The following is a 20,878-nucleotide window of genomic DNA, read 5'->3' as shown; positions in this document are numbered from 1 at the left end:
ACTCAACTCGAAAGTGGGCTGTGCGAATAAGCAACTGGAGGACAGTCAATCCCCAGAGAAAAGACAAAAATCTCCTCCCACAGTCATGATTGCAATGGAGATGCTAATTTTTTCTGGAAAGGAAAAGTGCTAGATGCTTAAATCAATAAATAAGCCACAGAGGCCCAGGCAAGGTTTTTTTAATGAGCTACAATTCAAGGAGAATTATCATCTCACTGGCTGTTTCTACTTTCTTCCTCCCTAATGGGAAGGACCTCAGCCAAAGCCTGGCTTGAAACTTTACTCATAACAAAATATTGCCTTCTCTGCTGAGGCCTGAGTGGAAGCAGCTTAGAGTGTACCGCCCACTCCCCAGGCGGAAGACCAAATGTTAAAACCATCGCCAGATACAGATATGCAGGCATTTAGTGTGGAGCACGTGGGAATGCTGGAGGGTTTAGATACCATGAAAACTATTTTTCTTGAAGGTTTTCTTTTCGGGGGGGGGGGGGGTAGAAGTAGGGATGAGAAGTCTCAGAATATGGAGGGGGAGATAGAGGACGGATAGGAGAGAGAGGACTCGAAATGTTATGCTGCTGCTGCTGAGTCGCTTCAGTCGTGTCTGACTCTGTGCGACCTCATAGACGGCAGCCCACCAGGCTCTCCTGTCCCTGGGATTCTCCAGGCAAGAACACTGGAGTGGGTTGCCATTTCCTTCTCCAATGTTATAAGGAACATCATAGTTTTGTACTTAGCAAAGGAAATGCATTTTTAAAATGGAAACTACGGGAAAGACAGCCGCACATTTCTGGCCAGAAGAGAGGGATTTATCTTCTGCTATCAACGATTTTATAAGGGCATATATGAACCTCAGGTATGGGGTTTGTATGCATACAGAAAGCTGGGATAGGTTTTAAAAGAAGAATCATGATTGAACTACCTGAGACCTAACAAACCTGCTTCTACATCCTTCAAATGTTATGGACAGAGTTCTGAAAACAAAGTTCAAAATTAAGAACATCACTTTTGAAAAAATCAGCTGGTGCTCTCTCCAGCCAACGACATGCTTCTGAATTTACACTGACTGGAGAGAATGAAAGAGACCCAGAATTCTTCAGTGAATGGACTCATTCACCCGCCGTCTCCACTTGGGTACTCCACTTGGGGCAGACACTGAGGTTGCTGAGCATCAGAAAATAAAGATCCAAGACTATAAGATTTGAGAGCTAGGATCTTCCTGATGAAGGGACAGGACAAACCACTGAACTACGGAAAAGAAACACTCTATTTCTATGTATTTTGACCATACAGTTGGTAAAATACTTAAAAAACCGGCGAATGTTTAACATCCGGCAGGCCGCATGCAACGGCCTGGCAGCTGTCACAGTTAAGCACAGGGTGGGGTCCCCAGGGAGCGAGGGGTCCCAGGGAGGGAGGGTGGGAGGTGATCTGGCCCTTGTTCTTTCACTTTCAATGAACTGGGACACTGCGGTTAGTGCGAGCTGGTTGAGAGGCTTTATAGATCACATCATGTTCTGCACAAGAGCCTTCACAGTGCTCTGTGATGACAGCCTGGAGGCCCCATGGCTGTCTCCCGGCAAAGTCCTAACGAGAGTGAGGTGTTTTTCCTTTTTATAAAAAGTCACTTTCTTTCAATAAAGGCCGAATTCTTGAATTTGCTGGCCTTTTCTTGACAACAGATAAGCAGCTGTCAGGCTGGGCTACCCTGGCTGCCCCTGCTGCATCCACTGTGTTTTAGGACGATGATGCTGGAGGCTGGATTGAGAAGGGCTGGGGGAGCTGAGAGGGAAAGCATGGTACAGGCAGCAGGCAGAGGACACCTCTGTAGGAAGCTGGATGCCTGGAACCAAGAAAGGAACGGAGGATGGGGAAGCAGGGTAGGATTCACCAGCATCAGAGATGTAGTTAAACGCTGAGGCTTGGATAAGATCTCCGAGGGAAAGAACGGGAAGAAAAAGGTGTCTAAGGCATCCCTCAGAACTCATCTTAAATGACAAAGGAAGAGGAAGAAATGACATGACTCTGGCCATGTCTGGTCTTCCTGACCCAGGAGTCAGGGGAGGAGCACTGGGTTGTCTCAAGCAGCCTCAGGGGAAAGGGTGTTGTCAACCAGTTCCAAATGATATCCAATGGCTAAGCAAGCCAAAAGCCATTAGGAACCCTTCAGTGACTTTACTATAGAAGTGGGCATAGGCAACCATGCTTGGGCAAAATCTGCCCTCTGAGTCCAGTGTGTTCCCTCCCTATGGAGATTTCACTGAGCCAGTGAGCAGTGGTGTGCTTGAGGGCTCAGTCATGTCCGACCCTTTGCAACCCCAGGGACTGTAGCCTGCCAGGCTCCTCTGTCCATCTGTCCGTGGGATTTCCCTGGCAAGAACACTGTAGTGGGTTGCCATTTCCTCCTCCAGGGGATCTTCCCGACCCTCGGGTCAAACCCCAAAGGGTTAATAAATAACCTTCCTTTTTCTCAAAAATTCATGTCTTACCTTATCATTTAACATACTTACTGTTCAAAATATGAGAAGAGAGTATCAAAGATAGTCAGTTGTGTCCCAAATGATAGAAAAGACAGTTAATCCCTCTTCGAGTTTACTTGATTCTCACATAAATTACGATGGATGATAAAAGGAAAACGCAACCTCAAATCCAGTAATGGACATACTTTTTGAAGGATTCATCCAGAAAAATTCCCTTTCTCATACCCTAGGAAGAAATAAAACTAAAAAGCCTTATTCCTCAGCCTTACTTTTTAGTTTTATTTTTTCCTAGGGTGTGAGAAAGGGAATTTTTCTGGATGAATGTCAAAGTATGTCCATTACTGGATTTGAGGTTGCGTTTTCCTTTTATCATCCATAGTAATTTATGTGAGAATCAAGTAAACTCGAAGAGGGATTAACTGTCTTTTCTCTCATCTGGGACACAAAAAAGGCTGAGAAAGAGAGAGCATGTGCTCACACCTGTGTGTGTGTATTTGTGATGAGAGATAATGTGATATGATAGAGACACAGAAGCATATAGCACAAAAATGTGTAAGAGCTCAAGTTATGGTTCCCAGATCCACAGGAAGTGAGCCTCGCTTCAGAGGCAGAAGAGCCTTGTGATCTATGCTTATTCTGCGTTGTTAATTCGAACTGACAGTGGGTAATTCAGCACTGCATTTCCTGCCACACTTGCGCTTTCTGATTCTGAACCCTGGGATGCACATTAACAGATTCCTGCATGCCACTTCCCTGGAGTAACTCTCTGGCCTCAGCTGCCTCCTCTGAGAAGTGAAGAAACTGCACTTAGAGAGGAACTGAGGTGCAGAGGGAAGAGCCAACGGGGCGGGGGGGCCGGGGGGGGGGTGGTTTCAAGACCTGGATTCAAGTCCAGGCTGTGCTCTTGTCATCGATGACCAGGGTCAAGGCACTGCACAAAACACCTTATTTTCAGGGTGTAACGCTAATAAGAAAATACATGAAAAGGCTTTGAAAAATGAAATCTGTACACAAACATAAGGTGTTCTATCATTACAGACTAACTGCGTGCGTGTGTGCTAAGTCGCTTCAGTTATGTCTGACTCTGCAACTCTATGGACTGTGGCCCTTGGGGCTCCTCTGTCCATGGGATTCTCCAGGCAAGAATACTGGAGTGGGTTGCCATGTCCTCCTCCAGGGGATCTTCCCAACCCAGGGAAAGAAACCAAGTCTCTTAAATCTCCTGCACTGGCAGGAGGGTTCTTTACCACTAGGGCCACTTGGCAAGACTCATAGACTATGCAAAGACCTACCCATTGGAGTATTCTAATTCTACACCCTTAGGAAGCATTTATGCTGGAAGAGTGAAAGATGGAGCCAGGCTCTGCTGATGGTGTGGACAGGCAAGCAAGGATGATCCACAGGCAGACAGGAGGTGATGCCACTGGCCTGTTCCCTGCAGAGACACAGCCTGGAGCCCTTGTCCTTTTATGCAACACACGCCTTGAACCATCTGAGACTTTATATGCCCCCTCCGGATCTTATGCCAAGTTTCAATAGATTCTCCCACTGATCCTTTTCTCAACACTGCTAAATATAAATGGCCTAATTTGGGGGCTTTTCAAAAGTTCTATTCACTGTCCTCTCTGGTGTTAATAAGTAACGCAATGTTCAGACAGAAGCAAGAGTGAGAAGAAAGGGAGCTGACATCCAAAGGTGTTTTTCAATCCATTAATAGTGAACACAGAAATTCAGGGGCCTACATTATCTAGGTCACTTCATCACACGTTACTCAATAGCCTCAGTATTTACTTGGCACAAGATCTGTGCCACCCTGGGGTCAGTGTTATCTCCTCCACTCACCCATTACACAGGGCTAGAGTCAGGGGAGGGACTCACATCAATAAGGCTGGAGTGTGAATCCATACACCTGACCAGGGTGGCCCCCACCCTCCCCTCTCGAAAGGGTAGACACATCCCTCCTGGAGAGTGAGCCTGCAAGGGTGGTGACAAGCTTAAAGCTCAGGGAAGAAATGGCTTCTTTTTCTTAGGAAGCTATCTGTGGGATTAGTAAGAGTGGGGATAAAAAAATGTTGAACCTAACCCAAGTCAAATGTCTTGGACCTTGGTCCCTCTGATGTTCCCCAGCCCAAGCTGTTGGATCCTTTGGGGTTTCAAAGATTATCAGACATTAGGAAATTTCTCCGGTGGTCCAGTGGTTAAGACTCTACACTTCCAAAGCAGAGGGCACACAGGTCTGATTGCTGGTTGGGAAACGAAGTTCCCTTATGCTGTGGGGTATTTAAATAAACATTAAACTTGGAAGGTCCTTTTAAAGATTGGGTTTTGGGACTATCTGGAATAAGAGCTGACATGAGATAATGGCTAAAAATCATACTGCCACTGCTAATGATTTAAAATTATATATATATATATTTGCTCAGTCTCTCTGCTTCTCTGAGCCTCGGTTTCCTATCTGTGATATGGGAAGAGTGAGAGTCCAGCCTCATAGGACGGCTGCAGAATCAACAAGGTAACTCGAGTGAAGGACAATCCTGGTTCACTGTAACCCCTAACTCAAAATTATTCCCTGTCCTTACTGCCATTACCATATGTTACTGGTTTAAAGTGCTGGAAGAAAAAAAGATCTGTCAACTGAGAATTCTATATCCAGCAAACCTGAACTTCAAAAAAAAAAAGAGGGGTTAGGGTGATTCAGTGGTTCCAAGTCCACCACAGGGAGCAGGGGCTCCATTTGTGGTTAGGGAATTAAGATCCCACATGCCACGCAGTGTAGCCAAAAAAAGAGGGAAAATTTAATACATTTGTATATTAAAAACAGAAGGAGTTCATTGCCTTTAGACCTGCTCTACAAGAAGTGGAAAGACACTAGTTAGTTAACTCCGAGCTGTGTGAGGAAATACAGATTTCCAGAAAAGTCAGTATTCTTGTATTTTTGGTTTGAAACTACAGTTGTAATTTCCTACGTGGTTTAAGACAAATGTATTAAAAGTTGTATTAAAAAAAAAGTATAGAAAAAAGAAAAAGCACTCATGTAAATGGCTAATCTAGTCCAGTTTAAAAGCTAACATTTCCCCACCAATCTTGGGAAAAGAGTATTTTTACAAGCTCTCCTATGTATAATACACATATATTTAGAATTTCCCAATTCACTTTTTAAAGCCTTTTGTAAGGCATGCAATGTACTGAATTCAAAGTGGAAAATGATTCTGATAATTTAACTTTTGCTCAAAAAGCTTGGCCTACTTTGATCCTTCAAGTGTGAAAGACCTATGTCTTTTCCTTTACTGTTAGTGCTAGTTTTGACAATCTCTGTGCTCAGAAGGAGAAACAAGATCCTCTGAGAAAAACAAAGTAAAACGGCTCTCTTCTTTCTGGGTTATTTCTTATGCACACAGCTGGGACTGACCCGATTCATTGCAGCTGGAGGCCGTTTTGCCATCCTCCTCCAGCTGTGTCAAAAGAGGCTTTTCAGCCAGTGGAGCGTATGGGGGTGTGTGTGTGTGTGTGTGTGTATGTGTGTGTGTGGAGGGTGGAGAGCACAGCCCTGAGGTGCCAGCCAGCCTCCCTATCCTGGAGAGAGGAACCACTCTGCCTCACAAATACTCAATACAGAACATTTCCTTCTGGCATCAGGGTGAACTCCCTGGGGTGAGAAAGAGGACATCTCTAAATGTAGGCCAATTCTCACGGGGCAGATGGCTGTCCCCTCCTACATCAGGGTGTCATTCCACTCCAGGGTCCTGAGGAGCTGAGTAAAGGGCCTGCATCTGGGTGCAGGAAGGAGGGCAACTCCTTAGCTCAAACCAAAAATTTCACACCCAATGCTTTAGCTTACCAACAGCTGATGCTCTATAGAGTGTGACTAATCTGGACCAATGCCCAGACATTCCTCTCCTCCCACCATGTAAATGCAGAATGCATCTCAAAGCCCAAGAGTGATGCTCCAGAACGAAGCAGAAAACTTATTCTTAATTGTCAATGATACACTCAGAAAGGCATAAACTATAGCTTCCAAATACAGAAGTCCACTCTGTTTGGTGTAATGCTCTAAAAAGGCAAATCTCAATCCCTCACATTCTGGGTCCACAAACATTTTATATGTAATCAGTATGCAAAGCGAGGAGATCAAACCCATCCATCTTAAAGGAAATCAACCCTGAATATTCACTGGAATGACTGATGCTGAAACTGAAGTTCCAATACTCTGGCCACCTGATGCGAAGAGCTGATTCACTGAAAAAGACCCTGATGCTGGGAAAGATGGAGGGCAAGAGGAGAAGGGAACAACAGGGGATGAGATGGTTGGATGGCATCACTGATTCAATGGACATGAGTTTGAGCAAACTAGGAGATGTGAAGGGTAGGGAAGCCTGGTGTGCTGCAGTCCATGGGGTTGTAGAGTCAGACACGACTGAGAGACTGGACAACAAGAATATTCAAAGACTATCCTTAGATTGTTAGGTTGTTGATAGAGATGAAATCCATTTCTATTTAACTAACTTGATGTAAAAATCCCTCAAAATCACAGGAAGGAATACTATTCCTAGAAAGAGTGATTGGTAAACCAGGAATTCCCAGGAGATGTGACCTGATGTGAAGTGGCTTCTGAGGGGACACAGGCATCAGCGAAGGAAAAGGTCCATAGCCACAGAGTTGAGGACCAGAGGGTGGGCCTGGACTGGCCAAAGCTGGACACACTCTCTCGGGCACACTTTCTTAGTTTTGTTTTTGATTTGGTTTCCTCGGCCTCCACGTATTGTTGGGAGACCTCACAGACAGACTGACTCTCTCCTTATACCCAGCCATACATTGGAAACATGTGTGCTAGGCTTCAAATAAGGAACCCAGGTCCTACATTTTATTACCTCCTTACAAGCGATTGACCCACTGGCCTTTCCATTTCCACATCAAGGATCAACTGCACATCTGTATGGTGAAACTTGCCAGTGTCCTTCCTGACTCACCATCTGCCGCAGCCAAGCTATTACTGGGGATGTTAACAGGTGCCAAGTCCTGCGCTAAGCAAACCAACAGCATCACTGAATTCTCACAGCAGCCTCAAGAGGACGGGAGTATTAAGATCCCCGTTCTACACATGAGGAGACAGGCTCAGAGAAGTTAAACAACAACGAAGTCTTGAATCCAGAGCTGTTTGCACCAAAGCCTGTTGTATTGCTTCCCGAGAACACAAATGTCATCCCAAGCGTTCCAAAGACAGTTCCTACTGGTTGCAGCAGTAGTAGCTTCGAGGTCATCCCAAATTTGGAAGGCTACATGTAGTTTCAGAGGTGGTATACAGGGCTCCAGTGTTACAGTCACCACCTTATCCCTAAAACCCTCACCCCTCTGGTTCTTGAAATGCCCCACCAGATGGCCAACAGGGCATCCTGTCCCACGTCAGGTACAAACAGGCAGGAAAGAATCACTTTTCAAAGATAATATCGTGTGACCTCACAGCTATACTCCTTTGCTTGTTCTTTTCTCCCCCTGATACTTGTCACTGTTCATAATGAGAAGTTAAATGGGCCATCATCTTAAAATGTACTTACAATGCATTATAATCTTAAAATACATTGTTGGTGGCATTAGAAAACAAATACCAATCTACTGTAAAATGTATACTTTCAGTGTTTTTCAGTGAAGGCTTTCGAGGTGTGCGATAAGGGTGGACACAGCCTGCCCCATTCAGGTCTCCCAGCACTAATCTGTGTTTGGATATTCTTTGCACCATTTTCAGTTGCTATCACCTGTGTTTTAGAAATAAAATATAGGAATGAAGTAAAATAAAAGTCGCTCAGTTGTGTCTGACTCTTTACTACCCCGTGGACTGTAGCCTGCCAGGCTCCTCTGTCCACAGAATCCTCCAGGCCAGAATACTGGAGTGGGTAGCCATTCCCTTTTCCAGGGGATCCTCCCAACCTAGGGATGGAACCCAGGTCTCCCTCATTGCAGGTGGATTCTTTGCTATCTGAGCCACCAGGGGAGTCCAAAATATAGGAATAGTGAAAAGTTAGATGTCAGACAGAAGCATGGAGGTGTACTAGCAGGAGGCGAGTGACAAGTGCAGCGCTAGCTGCTAGCACAAAGAAAGGAAAGAAACAGCCGTTATTCCGCGGTGGGAGGGGAGCCTGCTGTGTGTAAGTGGACCATGTACAGGGGGTCAAACAAAGTTTAAGGACAATTATGGGAAAGCTCAGCAGTGGTCACAGGGCTGGAAAACGTCAGTTTTCATTCCAATCCCAAAGAAAGGCAATGCCAAAGAATGTTCAAACTACAATGCAACTGGGCTCATTTCACATGCTAGCAAGGTAACGCTCAAAATCCTTCAAGCTAGGCTTCAGCAGCACATGAACCAAGAACTACCAGATGCAGAAGCTGGGTTTAGAAAAGTCAGAGGAAGCTTTGCTGCTGCTGCTGCTGCTGCTAAGTCACTTCAGTCGTGTCCGACTCTGTGAGATCAAACTGCCAACGTCCACTGGATCACAGAAAAAGCAAGACAGTGCCAGCAAAACCTCTATTTCTGCTTCACTGACTATGCTAAAGCCTTTGACTGTGTGGATCACAACTAACTGTGGAAAATTCCTCAAAAGATGGGAATACCAGACCACTTACCTGCCTCCTGAGAAACCTATATGCAGGTCAAAAAGCAACGGTTAGAAGCAGACGTGGAACAACGGACTAGTTCAAAACTGTGAACAGAGTACCTCGAGGCTGTGTATTGTCACCCTGCTTATTTAACATCTATGCACAGTACATCATGCAAAATGCCGGGCTGGATGAATCACAAGCTGGAATCAAGACAGCCAGGAGAAATAACAATCTCAGATATGCAGATGATACCACCCTAACGGTAGAAAGTGAAGAGGAACTAAAGAGCCTCTTGACGAGGAGAGTGAAAAAGCTAGCTGAGAACTCAGCGTTCAAAAACCTAAGTTCATGGCATCCAGTCACATCACTTCATGGCATATAGAAAGGAAAAAGTGGAAACAGTGGCAGAGTTTATTTTCTTGGCTCCAAAGGCACTGCAGACGGTTAACTGCAGCCATGAAAATAAAAGACGCTTGCTCCTTAGAATAAAAGCTATGATAAACTTAGAGTATTAAAAAGCAGAGACATTACTTTGTCAACAAAGGTCTGTATAGTTAAAGTTACGATTTTTCCAGTAGTCATATACGGCTATGACAGTTGGACCATAAAGAAGGCTGAGCACCAAAGAATGTGTTGAACTGTGGTGTTGGAGAAGACTCTTGAGAGCCCCTTGGACTGCAAGGAGATAGAACCAGTCCATCCTAAAGGACATCAACCCTTAATATTCATTGGAAGGACTGATGCTGAAGCTGAAGCTCCAATACTTTGGCCACCTGATACGAAGAAATGACTCACTAGAAAAGACCCTGATGCTGGGAACAATTAAGGGCAAAAGAAGAGGGTGACAGAGGATGAGACAGTTGGATGGCATCACCGACTCAGTGGATATGAATTTGAGCAAGCTCCATGATATAGGGAAGCCGGGCTTGCTATAGTACATGGGGTTGCAAAGAGTCAGACAAGACTTACCGACTAAACAAAAACAATGAAAAGCCTGGAATCTTTCTTGCCATATTTTTGGCTCTAAAGTCGAAACAATAAAAGCAATGAAAGTTGCCAGTCTCTAAGATTCACAGTGGTACTGCTATAAGTACCAAGGACTTAAGAAAAAAAAAAGGGTGTACAATGTCAGCTTTTAAAGAGAACCTCCATAGATACAGGAAAATCAGAATGTTACCCAATTTCTAGATTCTCAAGAGAGTAAAGCCAATCATGGTTCTCAAAGTTAGAATGAGCTTTATCCAAATAGTAAAGGTGATTTATTTCCATAATAAAAAAGTACTTTGAAAGATATCTTTGTTTTTCGAAAATACAGATACAACTAGCAAAACTATCTGTGACAGCTGTGAAAACACTGAATTGCCAATGAAGGCATTTTTCTCTTTTTCGTCACAGCTGTTCAGTTCAGGGCAAGTTTACTGTCCTCTTCCACTAAGCGTCCCAACCCAAAATTCTGGGCTTTTAAAGTACAAAACACTGTCCCTGCATTTTCTTGAATAGCCTGCCACCATGTGGCGACCACTGAAAAATCACATAATAATTGCAAGATCATGTTCCCGGACTGTTTTCAAACAAGAAAGAACAAGGTATATCAGATCCACTTGCCATTCAAACATTACAGCTCTCAGTCCAGATGCCTTGGTCCCCAGGACAGGACTACAACTTGCTAGTCTCCATCCTCACATGGCAAAGTGAGGAACATGTATTTTCAGATTTTGGTAATTTATTGTGCTTAATGCACTTTTAATGTAAATTCACTTCCCTTGACATTTGTGGAATTCAGTCAGTTTTTGAAATTAAAAACTTTATGAAACTATTTCAGACAGTAAATTGTAAAAGAATTACAATTCACCTGGACACCCTGCCCATTACCCGGTTTAAGAAAAGGTATGACCAACACAAGCGAAGGTCCCCTAGTGTCTTCTCCATCTACATCCACATGTTTGTCCCATCACGGTTTTCCTGAATTGGTTCAGTTTCTGCTCATTTCCTTATTCTTTTCCTTTATATGTATGCAGCTCTAAAAAGGTATTGACTTTAAATCTTATACAAATGGGGTTAGATGAAATACATCCTGCATTGACTTTAAATCTTATACAAATGGGGTTAGATGAAATACATCCTTCTGCAACTTGCCTTACTCCAGTGAATAATTTTTTAAAATTCTTTATTGATATTTATAGCTCTATGCTTCTTCAAAATTGTCTTGTTTTTATCCTGATCTCCCATGTAAATTTTAGAATCAATTTGGCAAATTCTACACAATAATATTATGTCAGGATTTTGATTCAAATGTAGAGATTAATTTGGGAGAGAATCAGTATCAATATCCTTAAGACAGTGAGTCTTCTAATCCATGAAATGGTATCTCTGCTTTTAACTGGGTCTTCTTAATGGCATTTATAAAAATTATACAATTTCTTTCAAAAGGTCAGAAATAACCTTTGTTAAACATATTTCTGCTGCTGCTACGTCGCTTCAGTCATGTCTGACTCTGTGCGACCCCAGAGACGGCAGCCCACCAGGCTCCCCCGTCCCTGGGATTCTCCAGGCAAGAACACTGGAGTGGGTTGCCATTTCCTTCTCCAGTGCATGAAAGTGAAGAGTGAAAGGGAAGTTGCTCAGTCGTGTCTGACTTGTAGCGACCCCATGGACTGCAGCCCAGCAGGCTCCTCCGTCCATGGGATTTTCCAGGCAAGAGTATTGGAGTGTGGTGCTACTGCCTTCTCTAAATATATTCCTAGGTACCTTATATTCTCATTGTTATCATATGTTGTATTCTTTAAAAATTAATTTTATAACTGTGGGTGGTGGTGTTTAGAAATGCAATTAGCTTTTGCCTGTTGATCTTACATCCAAGAAGCCAGATGAACTCTTAGTAATTCTGATATCTGTGTTTTTTGTGTGTGTGAAGTAATTCTGATATCTTGATAGAGTCTTCTGTACTTTTTACATAAGTTTATTACTCAGGATTGATGACATTTTGTGTTTTCCTTTCCTATCATCATTTTGTTTTTTCATATTACTACATTGTCTGGGAATTCCCGCACAATGCCAGTTAGGAATACTGATAACAGACACCTTTGTCTTTCCTAATTAAAAAGTGTTTCTAGGGAATTCTCTGGTGGTTTAGTTGTTAGGACTTGGTGCTTCCACTGCTGGTTTTGATCTCTGGTCAGAGAACTAAGAACTATTAATAAGACGCTGTGTAGCGCAGTCCCCCCAAAAGGTTTTTCATATTTCACTGTTAAATGATATTTTCACTCTGTTTTTATAGACATTTTATTTGATTAAGGAATTTCTTTAAATTCCTAGTCTAAGATGACTTTTTAGAAAAATCTCATAATGAATGCTAGAATTTATCTAATAACTTTTCTACTATCTACGTAGAAAAGATAACTTTTCTACGTTATCTAACGTATCTACTACGGTGAAAGTATAGATTTTAATCTGATAATGTAATGAATTACATTAATACATTTTGATCAATATTAACCCTCTTTACAATCTCATGATAACCTCAACCTGGATTTTATTTTCTATTTTGCTAATGGTAACTTCATCTATGTTCACAGGTGAAATTGGCCTATAATTGTCCATTAGCATCGTGTCAGTGTCTGCACTGGGAACTCATGAGTTATAAAATGTTCTGTCTTCTCCTATCTTTTTTGACTGAGGTAGCTCATTTATAAAACTATTGTCTTTTTGTCTGCTTGTCTGATTTTTGTCTGCTAGACTGATTCTGGAGAAGGCAATGGCACCCCACTCCAGTACTCTTGCCTGGAAAATCCCAGGGACGGGGGAGCCTGGTGGGCTGCCATCTATGGGGTCGCACAGAGTCGGACACGACTGAAGCGACTTAGCAGCAGCAGCAGACTGATTCAATGTCTTCAACGTTATATACTATTCAATTTTATGTGAATCCATTTTTACAAGTTTTCAGATTTATCAGCCAAAGTTGCTCATACTCACCTTTTTAAAAAAATAGTTTTTGCTTCTGTGTTTATGTATCCTTGTTCATTCCTAGCATTGCTGGTGTTCTCTTTTCCTCTCGATCATTTTGGCTAGTGATGTGTCTATATTACTAGACTTTTCCAAGAACTGATTTTGGCTTTGCAATAGAAATCTCTGTTCTTTGTTTTCATCCTTTGAGATTTTTCTGCTGTTCTTTCTGTAATCTCTTAACGCTTGGTCTGTGCATTTCCAGTCCTCCTTTTCTAATATAAGCATTTGAAGATATGTTTCCAACATGAAAGATGCTTACCTTGCCTTGAAGCTGAGGTGTTTTCCACTGGGAGCTCATTGTCATGGACCCTTTTCTCTGGAACAGACATTGTAGGGTGGCTTCCAAAGACCCATGGGCTCCTATTACCAAGATCTTCTTTCCATCTAAGCTGACACCTATCCACCAAATGAAAATTCAGTATTATAATCAAAACATCAATGTTTTTTTCCTATACAGGTTTAATGCAAGGGGGGAAAAGCCTTTAAGGTAGGATTTACTGGGGGGTGTTAAGGAGGGGACAGTGTCTGGGCTCTCAGGAGCGCTGGGCCCACCATTTGTCCAGGGGGCTGGGATTAGGGACGTGTTCAACCCCACAGCTCTCTGGGAAAACCTGCTTTTCCGCCACCAAGTTTTCAATTTCATCCACATTAAACTTAGTAAATCCCCACTTCTGTGGATCTTCCAGCAGCCAGAAAACTTGAACTTCACCTGCTCCGTGTTCTGCAGCTTGGTGCAGACGGACATTATGACCTGGCCAATGTGGACTCTGGCCATTGTGCCCTGGCGCTTTCCAAAGGTACGATGCATACCTGTCTGGAGCCTAGACTGCGGACAGCATGCCAGACACGAATGTCCCCTGGAAAGGGCTGTCTTCAAATGGCAACTCACTCCAGTATTCTTGCCTGGAGAATTCTATGGACAGAGGAGCCCAACAGCCTACAGTCCACAGGGTCACAAAGAGTCAGACACGACTGAGTGACTGACACTTTCACTTCAAGGTCCCTTAGGGCAACCCATGAGGGCAACAGGCTTCATACACTACCCGGGAGCCTGCTGTTTGCAGCCACTGCACACCAGCACTCCCCAGCGAAAATAGCACTGTCAGCTTAATTGGCTGCAAAAAAATAGCCTTTTAAAACTTGGCCCTCTGGGCACCAGACTTACAATGACTATAAGCTGTAATTTATTCTTTCTGTGCAAATTTTATGGTGGGGTGATGCAGAATCATCATCCTAATTATTCATATGATGGAAAGACACTGTCTATTCGGATTATCTCAGAGATTTGAGGTTAATGACTACTGTCCTAAAGGCGTATCTTGAAAGTTAGTCTTCTAACAAAGCTTTGGTATACATTTTAGAATTTTTGTTTACTCATTGCACGTTTGGGTATAGGGGAGGGACACTGGTCTCTTTTTTACTCAAGCCAGTGCAAAGAAAAATTAAGTTTATTAAATTTTTATGTATTCAGTTATAAAGTCCTTAAATATAGGAGAGATTCAGTAATAATTTTCTTGTTAAATGTGATAACTAAGATATTATTCATTTCTATGTCACTGACATGAAAGGAAAGAAAGATGGAAATTAAATACTGATACGAAAGTGATACTGTTCACTGATAAATCCTAATCCAGGTTTCTATACCCTAAACTATATCTAACAGTCATTTAAACTATATATCTAATAGTCAGTTAAGCCTTAAATATAAATCTTATCTAGGTCTACACACTGACGGATTTGAGGAGTTGAAACTTGAAACGTCTTTCATGGTGGTTATTTTGAGAGTTTCATGAGAGACACTGAGAAAATGTTTAACACGTAATGTGTTAATGTGTTATTTAATGTTTAACAAGGTTAATCATTTACCTTTACCAATTTCTCTTTAAAATTATAATAGTCTTATTAGAAAATCTGCCATAGTCATATGTAACTGACGAGAAACAAAAAAATCTGATACTGAATATCACCTCAGTGTTTCAATAAGAATCTTCCAGAAACAGAAATGTTCAGAACAGCAACATTTCTGAAGGAGCATTATACCTGACTTTTCAAGAAGTTCGATTACAGCTCTGGCCACAGGTGAAATAAAACACTCATGGGCATCTCCTCGGACCAACTTCCCCAGGTTGACATCCGTTAATCTGAATCCAAAAACAAGGGAACAAGTGAGTTCAAACTTGGCCCAAACTCACTCATCTGTAAAGCACATGTATTAATCCCAAATAACAGCCAAGTCAATATTTGATATAATGAAAAGAAGCTAATCTTTTAAAGCTGGTCAAGAAAAAATTAACTATGAAATTCTCTCTGTGCTCATTTGGGCGTCCCTCACTCCCAGCTCTGCAGTGTGCACCTACATGACACATTAACCAGAGCTCCTCAAAGACAAGACCGCCTGCTCAACTGAAAAGATAACTTTTTAAAATTCCGACACTAGCCATGCAACTTCTTAAAAGAACAGTGTTCTTTCCCAGCTCTGTAGGGGGTCAGGGTGACTTGGGGTTCATCTGGACGATGGGGCTTCCCGGGTGGCTCAGATGTAAAGGATCTGCCTGCAATGCAGGAGACCCGGGTTCAGTCCTTGGCTCAGGAAGATCCTCTGGAGAAGGGCATGGCAACCCACTCCCGTATTCTTGCCTGGAGAATTCCACGGCCAGAGGAGCCTGGTAGGGGGCTACAGTCCATGGGGTCTCAAAGAGTCAGACACAACTGAACAACTAACACTTTCACTTTCTTCTCACCCTTAGTGAATTTTATGTAAAGCATCAGTGTGTCATTGTGATGTGTTATCCTTTCTCCCGACAATGTGTATGATTATCTGACTTCTATCCCTGTGACTATCTGACTTCTATCTATATGACTATATGACCATCTCTGACTTCTAACAGAGGAACAGTTCTCAGAGCTTCCTGAGAATCTGCTTGCTGGGTTATAATCCTTGATTTGGCTCAAATAAAATTCTCTTTTATTCCTTTTTTAACTTGATAGTTCACTGAATTTTTGTTGACAGATAGGATATATTAAATAATTAAATAGAAATTAAAGAGTGGGCAAGAAAAACAAATATAAAATAAAGAGCGGGCAGGAATAGAGGCCATTAGCTTTTTAGAGCGGCCCTTTAGGCAATGCTAATGTGGTCCCTAAGGGTGTTCTGATCTTGCTTGGACAGCATGTCTGCAGCTTGAAGCCATGTAGGGCTTCACTGCACAGCTCCAGGAAGCTCATTTCAGTGGACTATGGAGAAGGGTGGCCCTGGATGTGTGCCGTGGTCCTGAAGCCAAGCCCACTTTACCCTGAGGAATTTACATCTCCATCAATATCAAAGCCCAGAATCAATCCTAGAAATCAGGGAGTGACCTCACAAGATTTGGATTCAAGGTCTGACCCCCACTTGACATCAGTACTCATCTCCTGCAGGAATCAAGGGAAAAAAGGAGGAACCATGTCCTTTCAAGGCCTTGCGTCCTTTCTTGTCAAATCCAGGACAACACAGTCCCTAACTGTTCAGCTTAAACTGATGGTCTCAATACAGGTTAATAACAAAATGAGGATACTTGGCAAAGGTTTCATAGTCCTCTTTTTATGAAAGATAGAAAACTACACCTTGATACCTTGAGGTTCTGGAGGTTTCCTAACTAATTAGAGCTTCTTCTCTCTTTATGGTTTGTCTGCTACAGGATCAGAGATTTTCATGACAACTTTTCTCCCTGTTTGAGTCTGCCCTAAGTCCCAACAGAAGGCCTGGATAATGGCAGAATCTGGATGTGTCAGTGATGTAGTGATTCACTCAATCCAGCCCCTACAAGAATAATGTTATCAATTTGCTTACCACCCTGTAATGCTAAGAATGTTCTTTTAGGTCACAGTACATAAATCTCTTGTTTCCATGTCGGAAAATGAGGTTTTCAACTTTTAGGAAACATCAGGAACTCCCGTATGCGTGGGTAGTATTCCTTGTCCCTTGAAGCTTATATCATGACGTGACACAAATCCAAGACCAATATCAGAGCACCTGCTAGTCAGTTTTTCCCTTCAAACAAAACCCTGCATTATGAACGTAAGGGCTTGCTTTGTTCTTCTCTACTGGCCTGGAACTGAGGGAGAATACTCTATTGCTAGTGAAGCAGGTGTCTGGGCTTTTTCTCTAGTCTGGTAGAACTATCAAGGAAAAGTTATTAGAAGAGGAGAGCTGGCTAAGGACTCTGTAAGTCAGGAAGTTCTCAAATGAATATGACTGGTTAATTCCAAAATGGCACACAAACACTACAAAAGGGTAAGTGTATTTTCCCAAACATGCACTTTCTTAAGCAGAATTTAACAGACCCTCCAACTCCTGAAAGAGTTAAAATTATTCCTTTCAAGTCTTAATTACTGACATAGTTGAAAGAGCAGAGTTTTCAAAAATTCACTGTAAACAAACTAGCAATGAGTTGATTGTTTTCTTTTATATGTTCTTACCCATCCACATCTTTTTCTGGTTTCAAAGCATTGAGGATTTTGTTGCTAAATGAGGTCTCAGCGATCTGAAGGGCAAGGCCATGTACTCTGCTGTCTTCATTAATCTTCAGGATCTCATCTATAATCTAAAAGGAAAACAATAGTCAGTTGTGCAAAAATAAGACCCAACAAAAGGCATATTATATTAAACATGGATTCATAAAAATGCATGTGTTCTAGTTTCTTCTTGTCTTTGTTGAAGACCTGGTATAAAGCAGAAAGAAGAAATCTATATTCCCTTCTCACCCCCTATAAAATCTTGGCTGAATTTTTGGTGTCTTTAAGTCTTTCTTATCACTATTCTCTACCAGAACACGACAGAACAAAACCAAAGCTCAACAATTAATTAAGACATGAGATGCTACAAGTGAGAGCTGTAAAAGACAATTCCCTGTCCACAGTTAGATTTGAGCCCATCTGATGCTCTCTTGCCTACCTGGGAATAAGGCCAGATACAGACCCCACAAATTCCCATTTTTTGTCCATGAGTAATTTAGCTGAACTGTTTGTCCCCACTGATCCATCAGAATAAAACCGCTTGTAAATTGAACGTTAGGTAAGCTTCTTTCCTTCCCTCTGGTTCTTAAACTTTGACCTGTGCTGTGCCATCCTTAGTCGCTCAGCTATGTCCAACTGTTTGTGACCCCATTGACTGTAGCCTGCTAGGCTCCTCTGTCCATGGAGACTCTTCAGGCAAGAATACTGGAGTGGGTTGCCATGCTCCCCTCCAGGGGATATTCCCAACACAGGGATTGAACCCAGGTCTCCTACACTGTAGACACACCTTTACCATCTGAGCCACCAGGGAAGCCCAAACTTCGACCTAGCCCCAGTCTGACTGTCAGACGGCACTCTCCTCCCTCCACTCATGAGAACAGGCTGGCTTCAGGGTAAAACATTCTCTCATCTACTATCTCATCAAGCCACCCTTTCTTTCATCGCACTGGCTTCTTTCAAGCCTTCTCTCCCTCTCCCTGTAAAAGACAAGGCTTCTGCCTACCTCTGAAAGGTATGTAGAAGTTACGGGCAGAGTACATTTCCTTAACAGGCCCTTTCCCCATCTGGCAGTAATTCTTTCAGATTATATCACTTCTCACTGAGTCTGGATTTATTTTCTCTCTGATGCTGGCTAGAATGTGGACTCTTGAGAGTCCCATGGACTGCAAGGAGATCAAACCAGTCAATCCTAAAGGAAATCAATGCTGTATATTCACTGGAAGGACTGATGCTGAAGCTGAAGCTCCAATACTTGAGCCACCTGATGCAAAGAGCTGACTCACTGGAAAAGACCCTGATGCTGGGAAAGATTGAGGGCAGGAGAAGGGGAGCAATAGACGATGAGATGGTTAGACAGCATCATTGACTCAATGGACATGAATTTGAGCAAGCTCAGGGAGATAGTGAAGGACAGGGAAGCCTGGCGTGCTGCCGTCCATGGGGTCACCAAAAGTCGGACACGACTGAACAACTGAACAGCAACATAACAATAGAATGTGGGTGTGATGTGTAGAGTTGAATGGGCCATCCTGGATATGAGGCAGCACAGCAAGATCCTGGGAACCTGAATATCTAAGGACTTTGTGATGCCACCACACTAGCCAGGGATTCCCTACTTCTGAACTTTCAGTCAGTTCAGTTTAGTTCAGTCGCTCAGTCGTGTCCGACTCTTTGCGACCCCATGAATCACAGCACTGAGCACCGAAGAATTGATGTTTTTGAACTGTGGTGTTGGAGAAGACTCTTGAGAGTCCCTGGGACTGCAAGGAGATCCAACCAGTCCATTCTAAAGGAGATCAGCCCTGGGTGTTCTTTGGAAGGAATGATGCTAAAGCTGAAACTCCAATACTTTGGCCACCTCATGCGAAGAGTTGACTCACTGGAAAAGACCCTGATACCTGGAGGGATTGGGGGCAGGAGGAGAAGGGGATGACAGAGGATGAGATGGCTGGATGGCATCACCGACCCGATGGACGTGAGTTTGAGCACCTACAAAAGACTTCAGTGCTATTCCCGATTGTTTAGTTTTCATCACTGCCACAGCCAGTCTGAAGAAAATCTAGCCACAGAAGTGTCAGACACCAGGATGGCCCTGGTTTAGTGTCTGAGGCCCTACTTATGCAGTGCTGCTTATCCCAGGCTTGAGATGACACACAGGAGGGTTGGTATCCCTGCTGCTGGAAACAACCATATCACATACAGTAGCACTGCAAGAACCTACGATGGTTTTTTTATCAGAGGCCCCAAAACACCACTTAAAGATTCACACAAAGTTAGCCTGAAAAAGCATCTGGAAAATGATCCTGTCTTTTATTTTATTGATGAGGCAACTGTGACCTAGAAGAACCAAAGAATGACTCAAGGTCAAACAACTCAGGTCAGGACATCACAAACCAGAACTAGTCCTCCAGACACTGACAATTTCCACGAGACAATGCTGTTGCAACAGCTAAAGAAACACAACCAAAGTGACCATGTCATAGCTCATGCTGTCAACAGAAACATGTGGTGCGTGATAGTCACTTCAGTCGTGTCCAACCCTTTGTGACCCCATGGGTTGAGGCCCACCAGGCTCCTCTGTCCATGGGATTCTCCAGGCAAGAATACTGGAGTGGGTTGCCAATTTCTTCTTTAGGGGATCTTCCTGGCCCAGGGATTGAACTCATGTCTCTTAAGTCTCCTGTATTGGCAGGCAGGTTCTTTACCACTAGTGCCCACGAGGGGAGGCCTTATTGAGCAGAAACATATGGTAAGGAGATAAAAAACAATGTACTGGGGACTTCCCTTATAGTCCAGTGGCTAAGACTCCAAGCTCCCAATGCAGGGGGTCTGGGTTTGATTCCTGGTCAGGGAACTAGATCCCATGTGCCACAAGTAAGAGTTCATATATCACAACTAAAGATCCCAAATGCTGCAACTATGATCGAAGATCTGACGTGCCACAGCTGAGGCCTGGTGCAGTCAAATAAATAAATATATTTTTTAAAAAAGGTACTACTATATAGCACAGGGAACTACATTCAACAGCCTGTAATAAACCATAATGGAAAAGAATATGAAAAAGAATATACAAGCGTATATGTATAACTGAATCACTTTGCTATACACCAGAAACTAACAAAACATTGTAAATCAACTCTACTTTAAAGAAAAAAGAAAGAAACATGGTAAGGAAAGGGACAGATCACAGAGCATTTACACTAGTGGGAAAAGTGAATTCTTCCCTCCAAAAGTTCAGCCCTGAGAAAAGGTTTGGTCAGTTCCGCCCACAGCAAGACTTGCTCAGAGGTCTACTAGGGCCGAGGGGGAGG

At 43.0% G+C, this 20,878-nt stretch overlaps 1 protein-coding gene and 1 non-coding gene across 3 annotated transcripts in view; both read right to left on the bottom strand.

Moving 5' to 3' along the window:
• Positions 1-20,878, bottom strand: part of MTHFD1L (methylenetetrahydrofolate dehydrogenase (NADP+ dependent) 1 like) — a 182,015-nt gene that overhangs the window by 153,737 nt on the left and 7,400 nt on the right. For both annotated transcript variants that reach the window (XM_027551844.1, XM_027551845.1), the window contains exons 5-7: positions 17,532-17,656; positions 15,114-15,214; positions 13,333-13,469 (exon numbers count right to left, since the gene is read on the bottom strand). In XM_027551844.1, the coding sequence (XP_027407645.1) occupies positions 13,333-13,469; positions 15,114-15,214; positions 17,532-17,656 (363 nt within the window). The remainder of the gene's footprint in view (positions 1-13,332; positions 13,470-15,113; positions 15,215-17,531; positions 17,657-20,878) is intronic.
• LOC113898905 lies at positions 14,060-14,194 on the bottom strand. Its single transcript, XR_003512768.1, has one exon. It is a non-coding gene; the product is annotated as a small nucleolar RNA SNORA70 (small nucleolar RNA).

The sequence above is a fragment of the Bos indicus x Bos taurus genome, chromosome 9 (genome assembly GCF_003369695.1).
Source record: "Bos indicus x Bos taurus breed Angus x Brahman F1 hybrid chromosome 9, Bos_hybrid_MaternalHap_v2.0, whole genome shotgun sequence".
Lineage (NCBI taxonomy): Eukaryota > Metazoa > Chordata > Mammalia > Artiodactyla > Bovidae > Bos > Bos indicus x Bos taurus.
The sequence above is the reverse complement of the archived record's forward strand: the minus strand, read 5'-3'. Positions and strand labels throughout refer to the sequence as shown.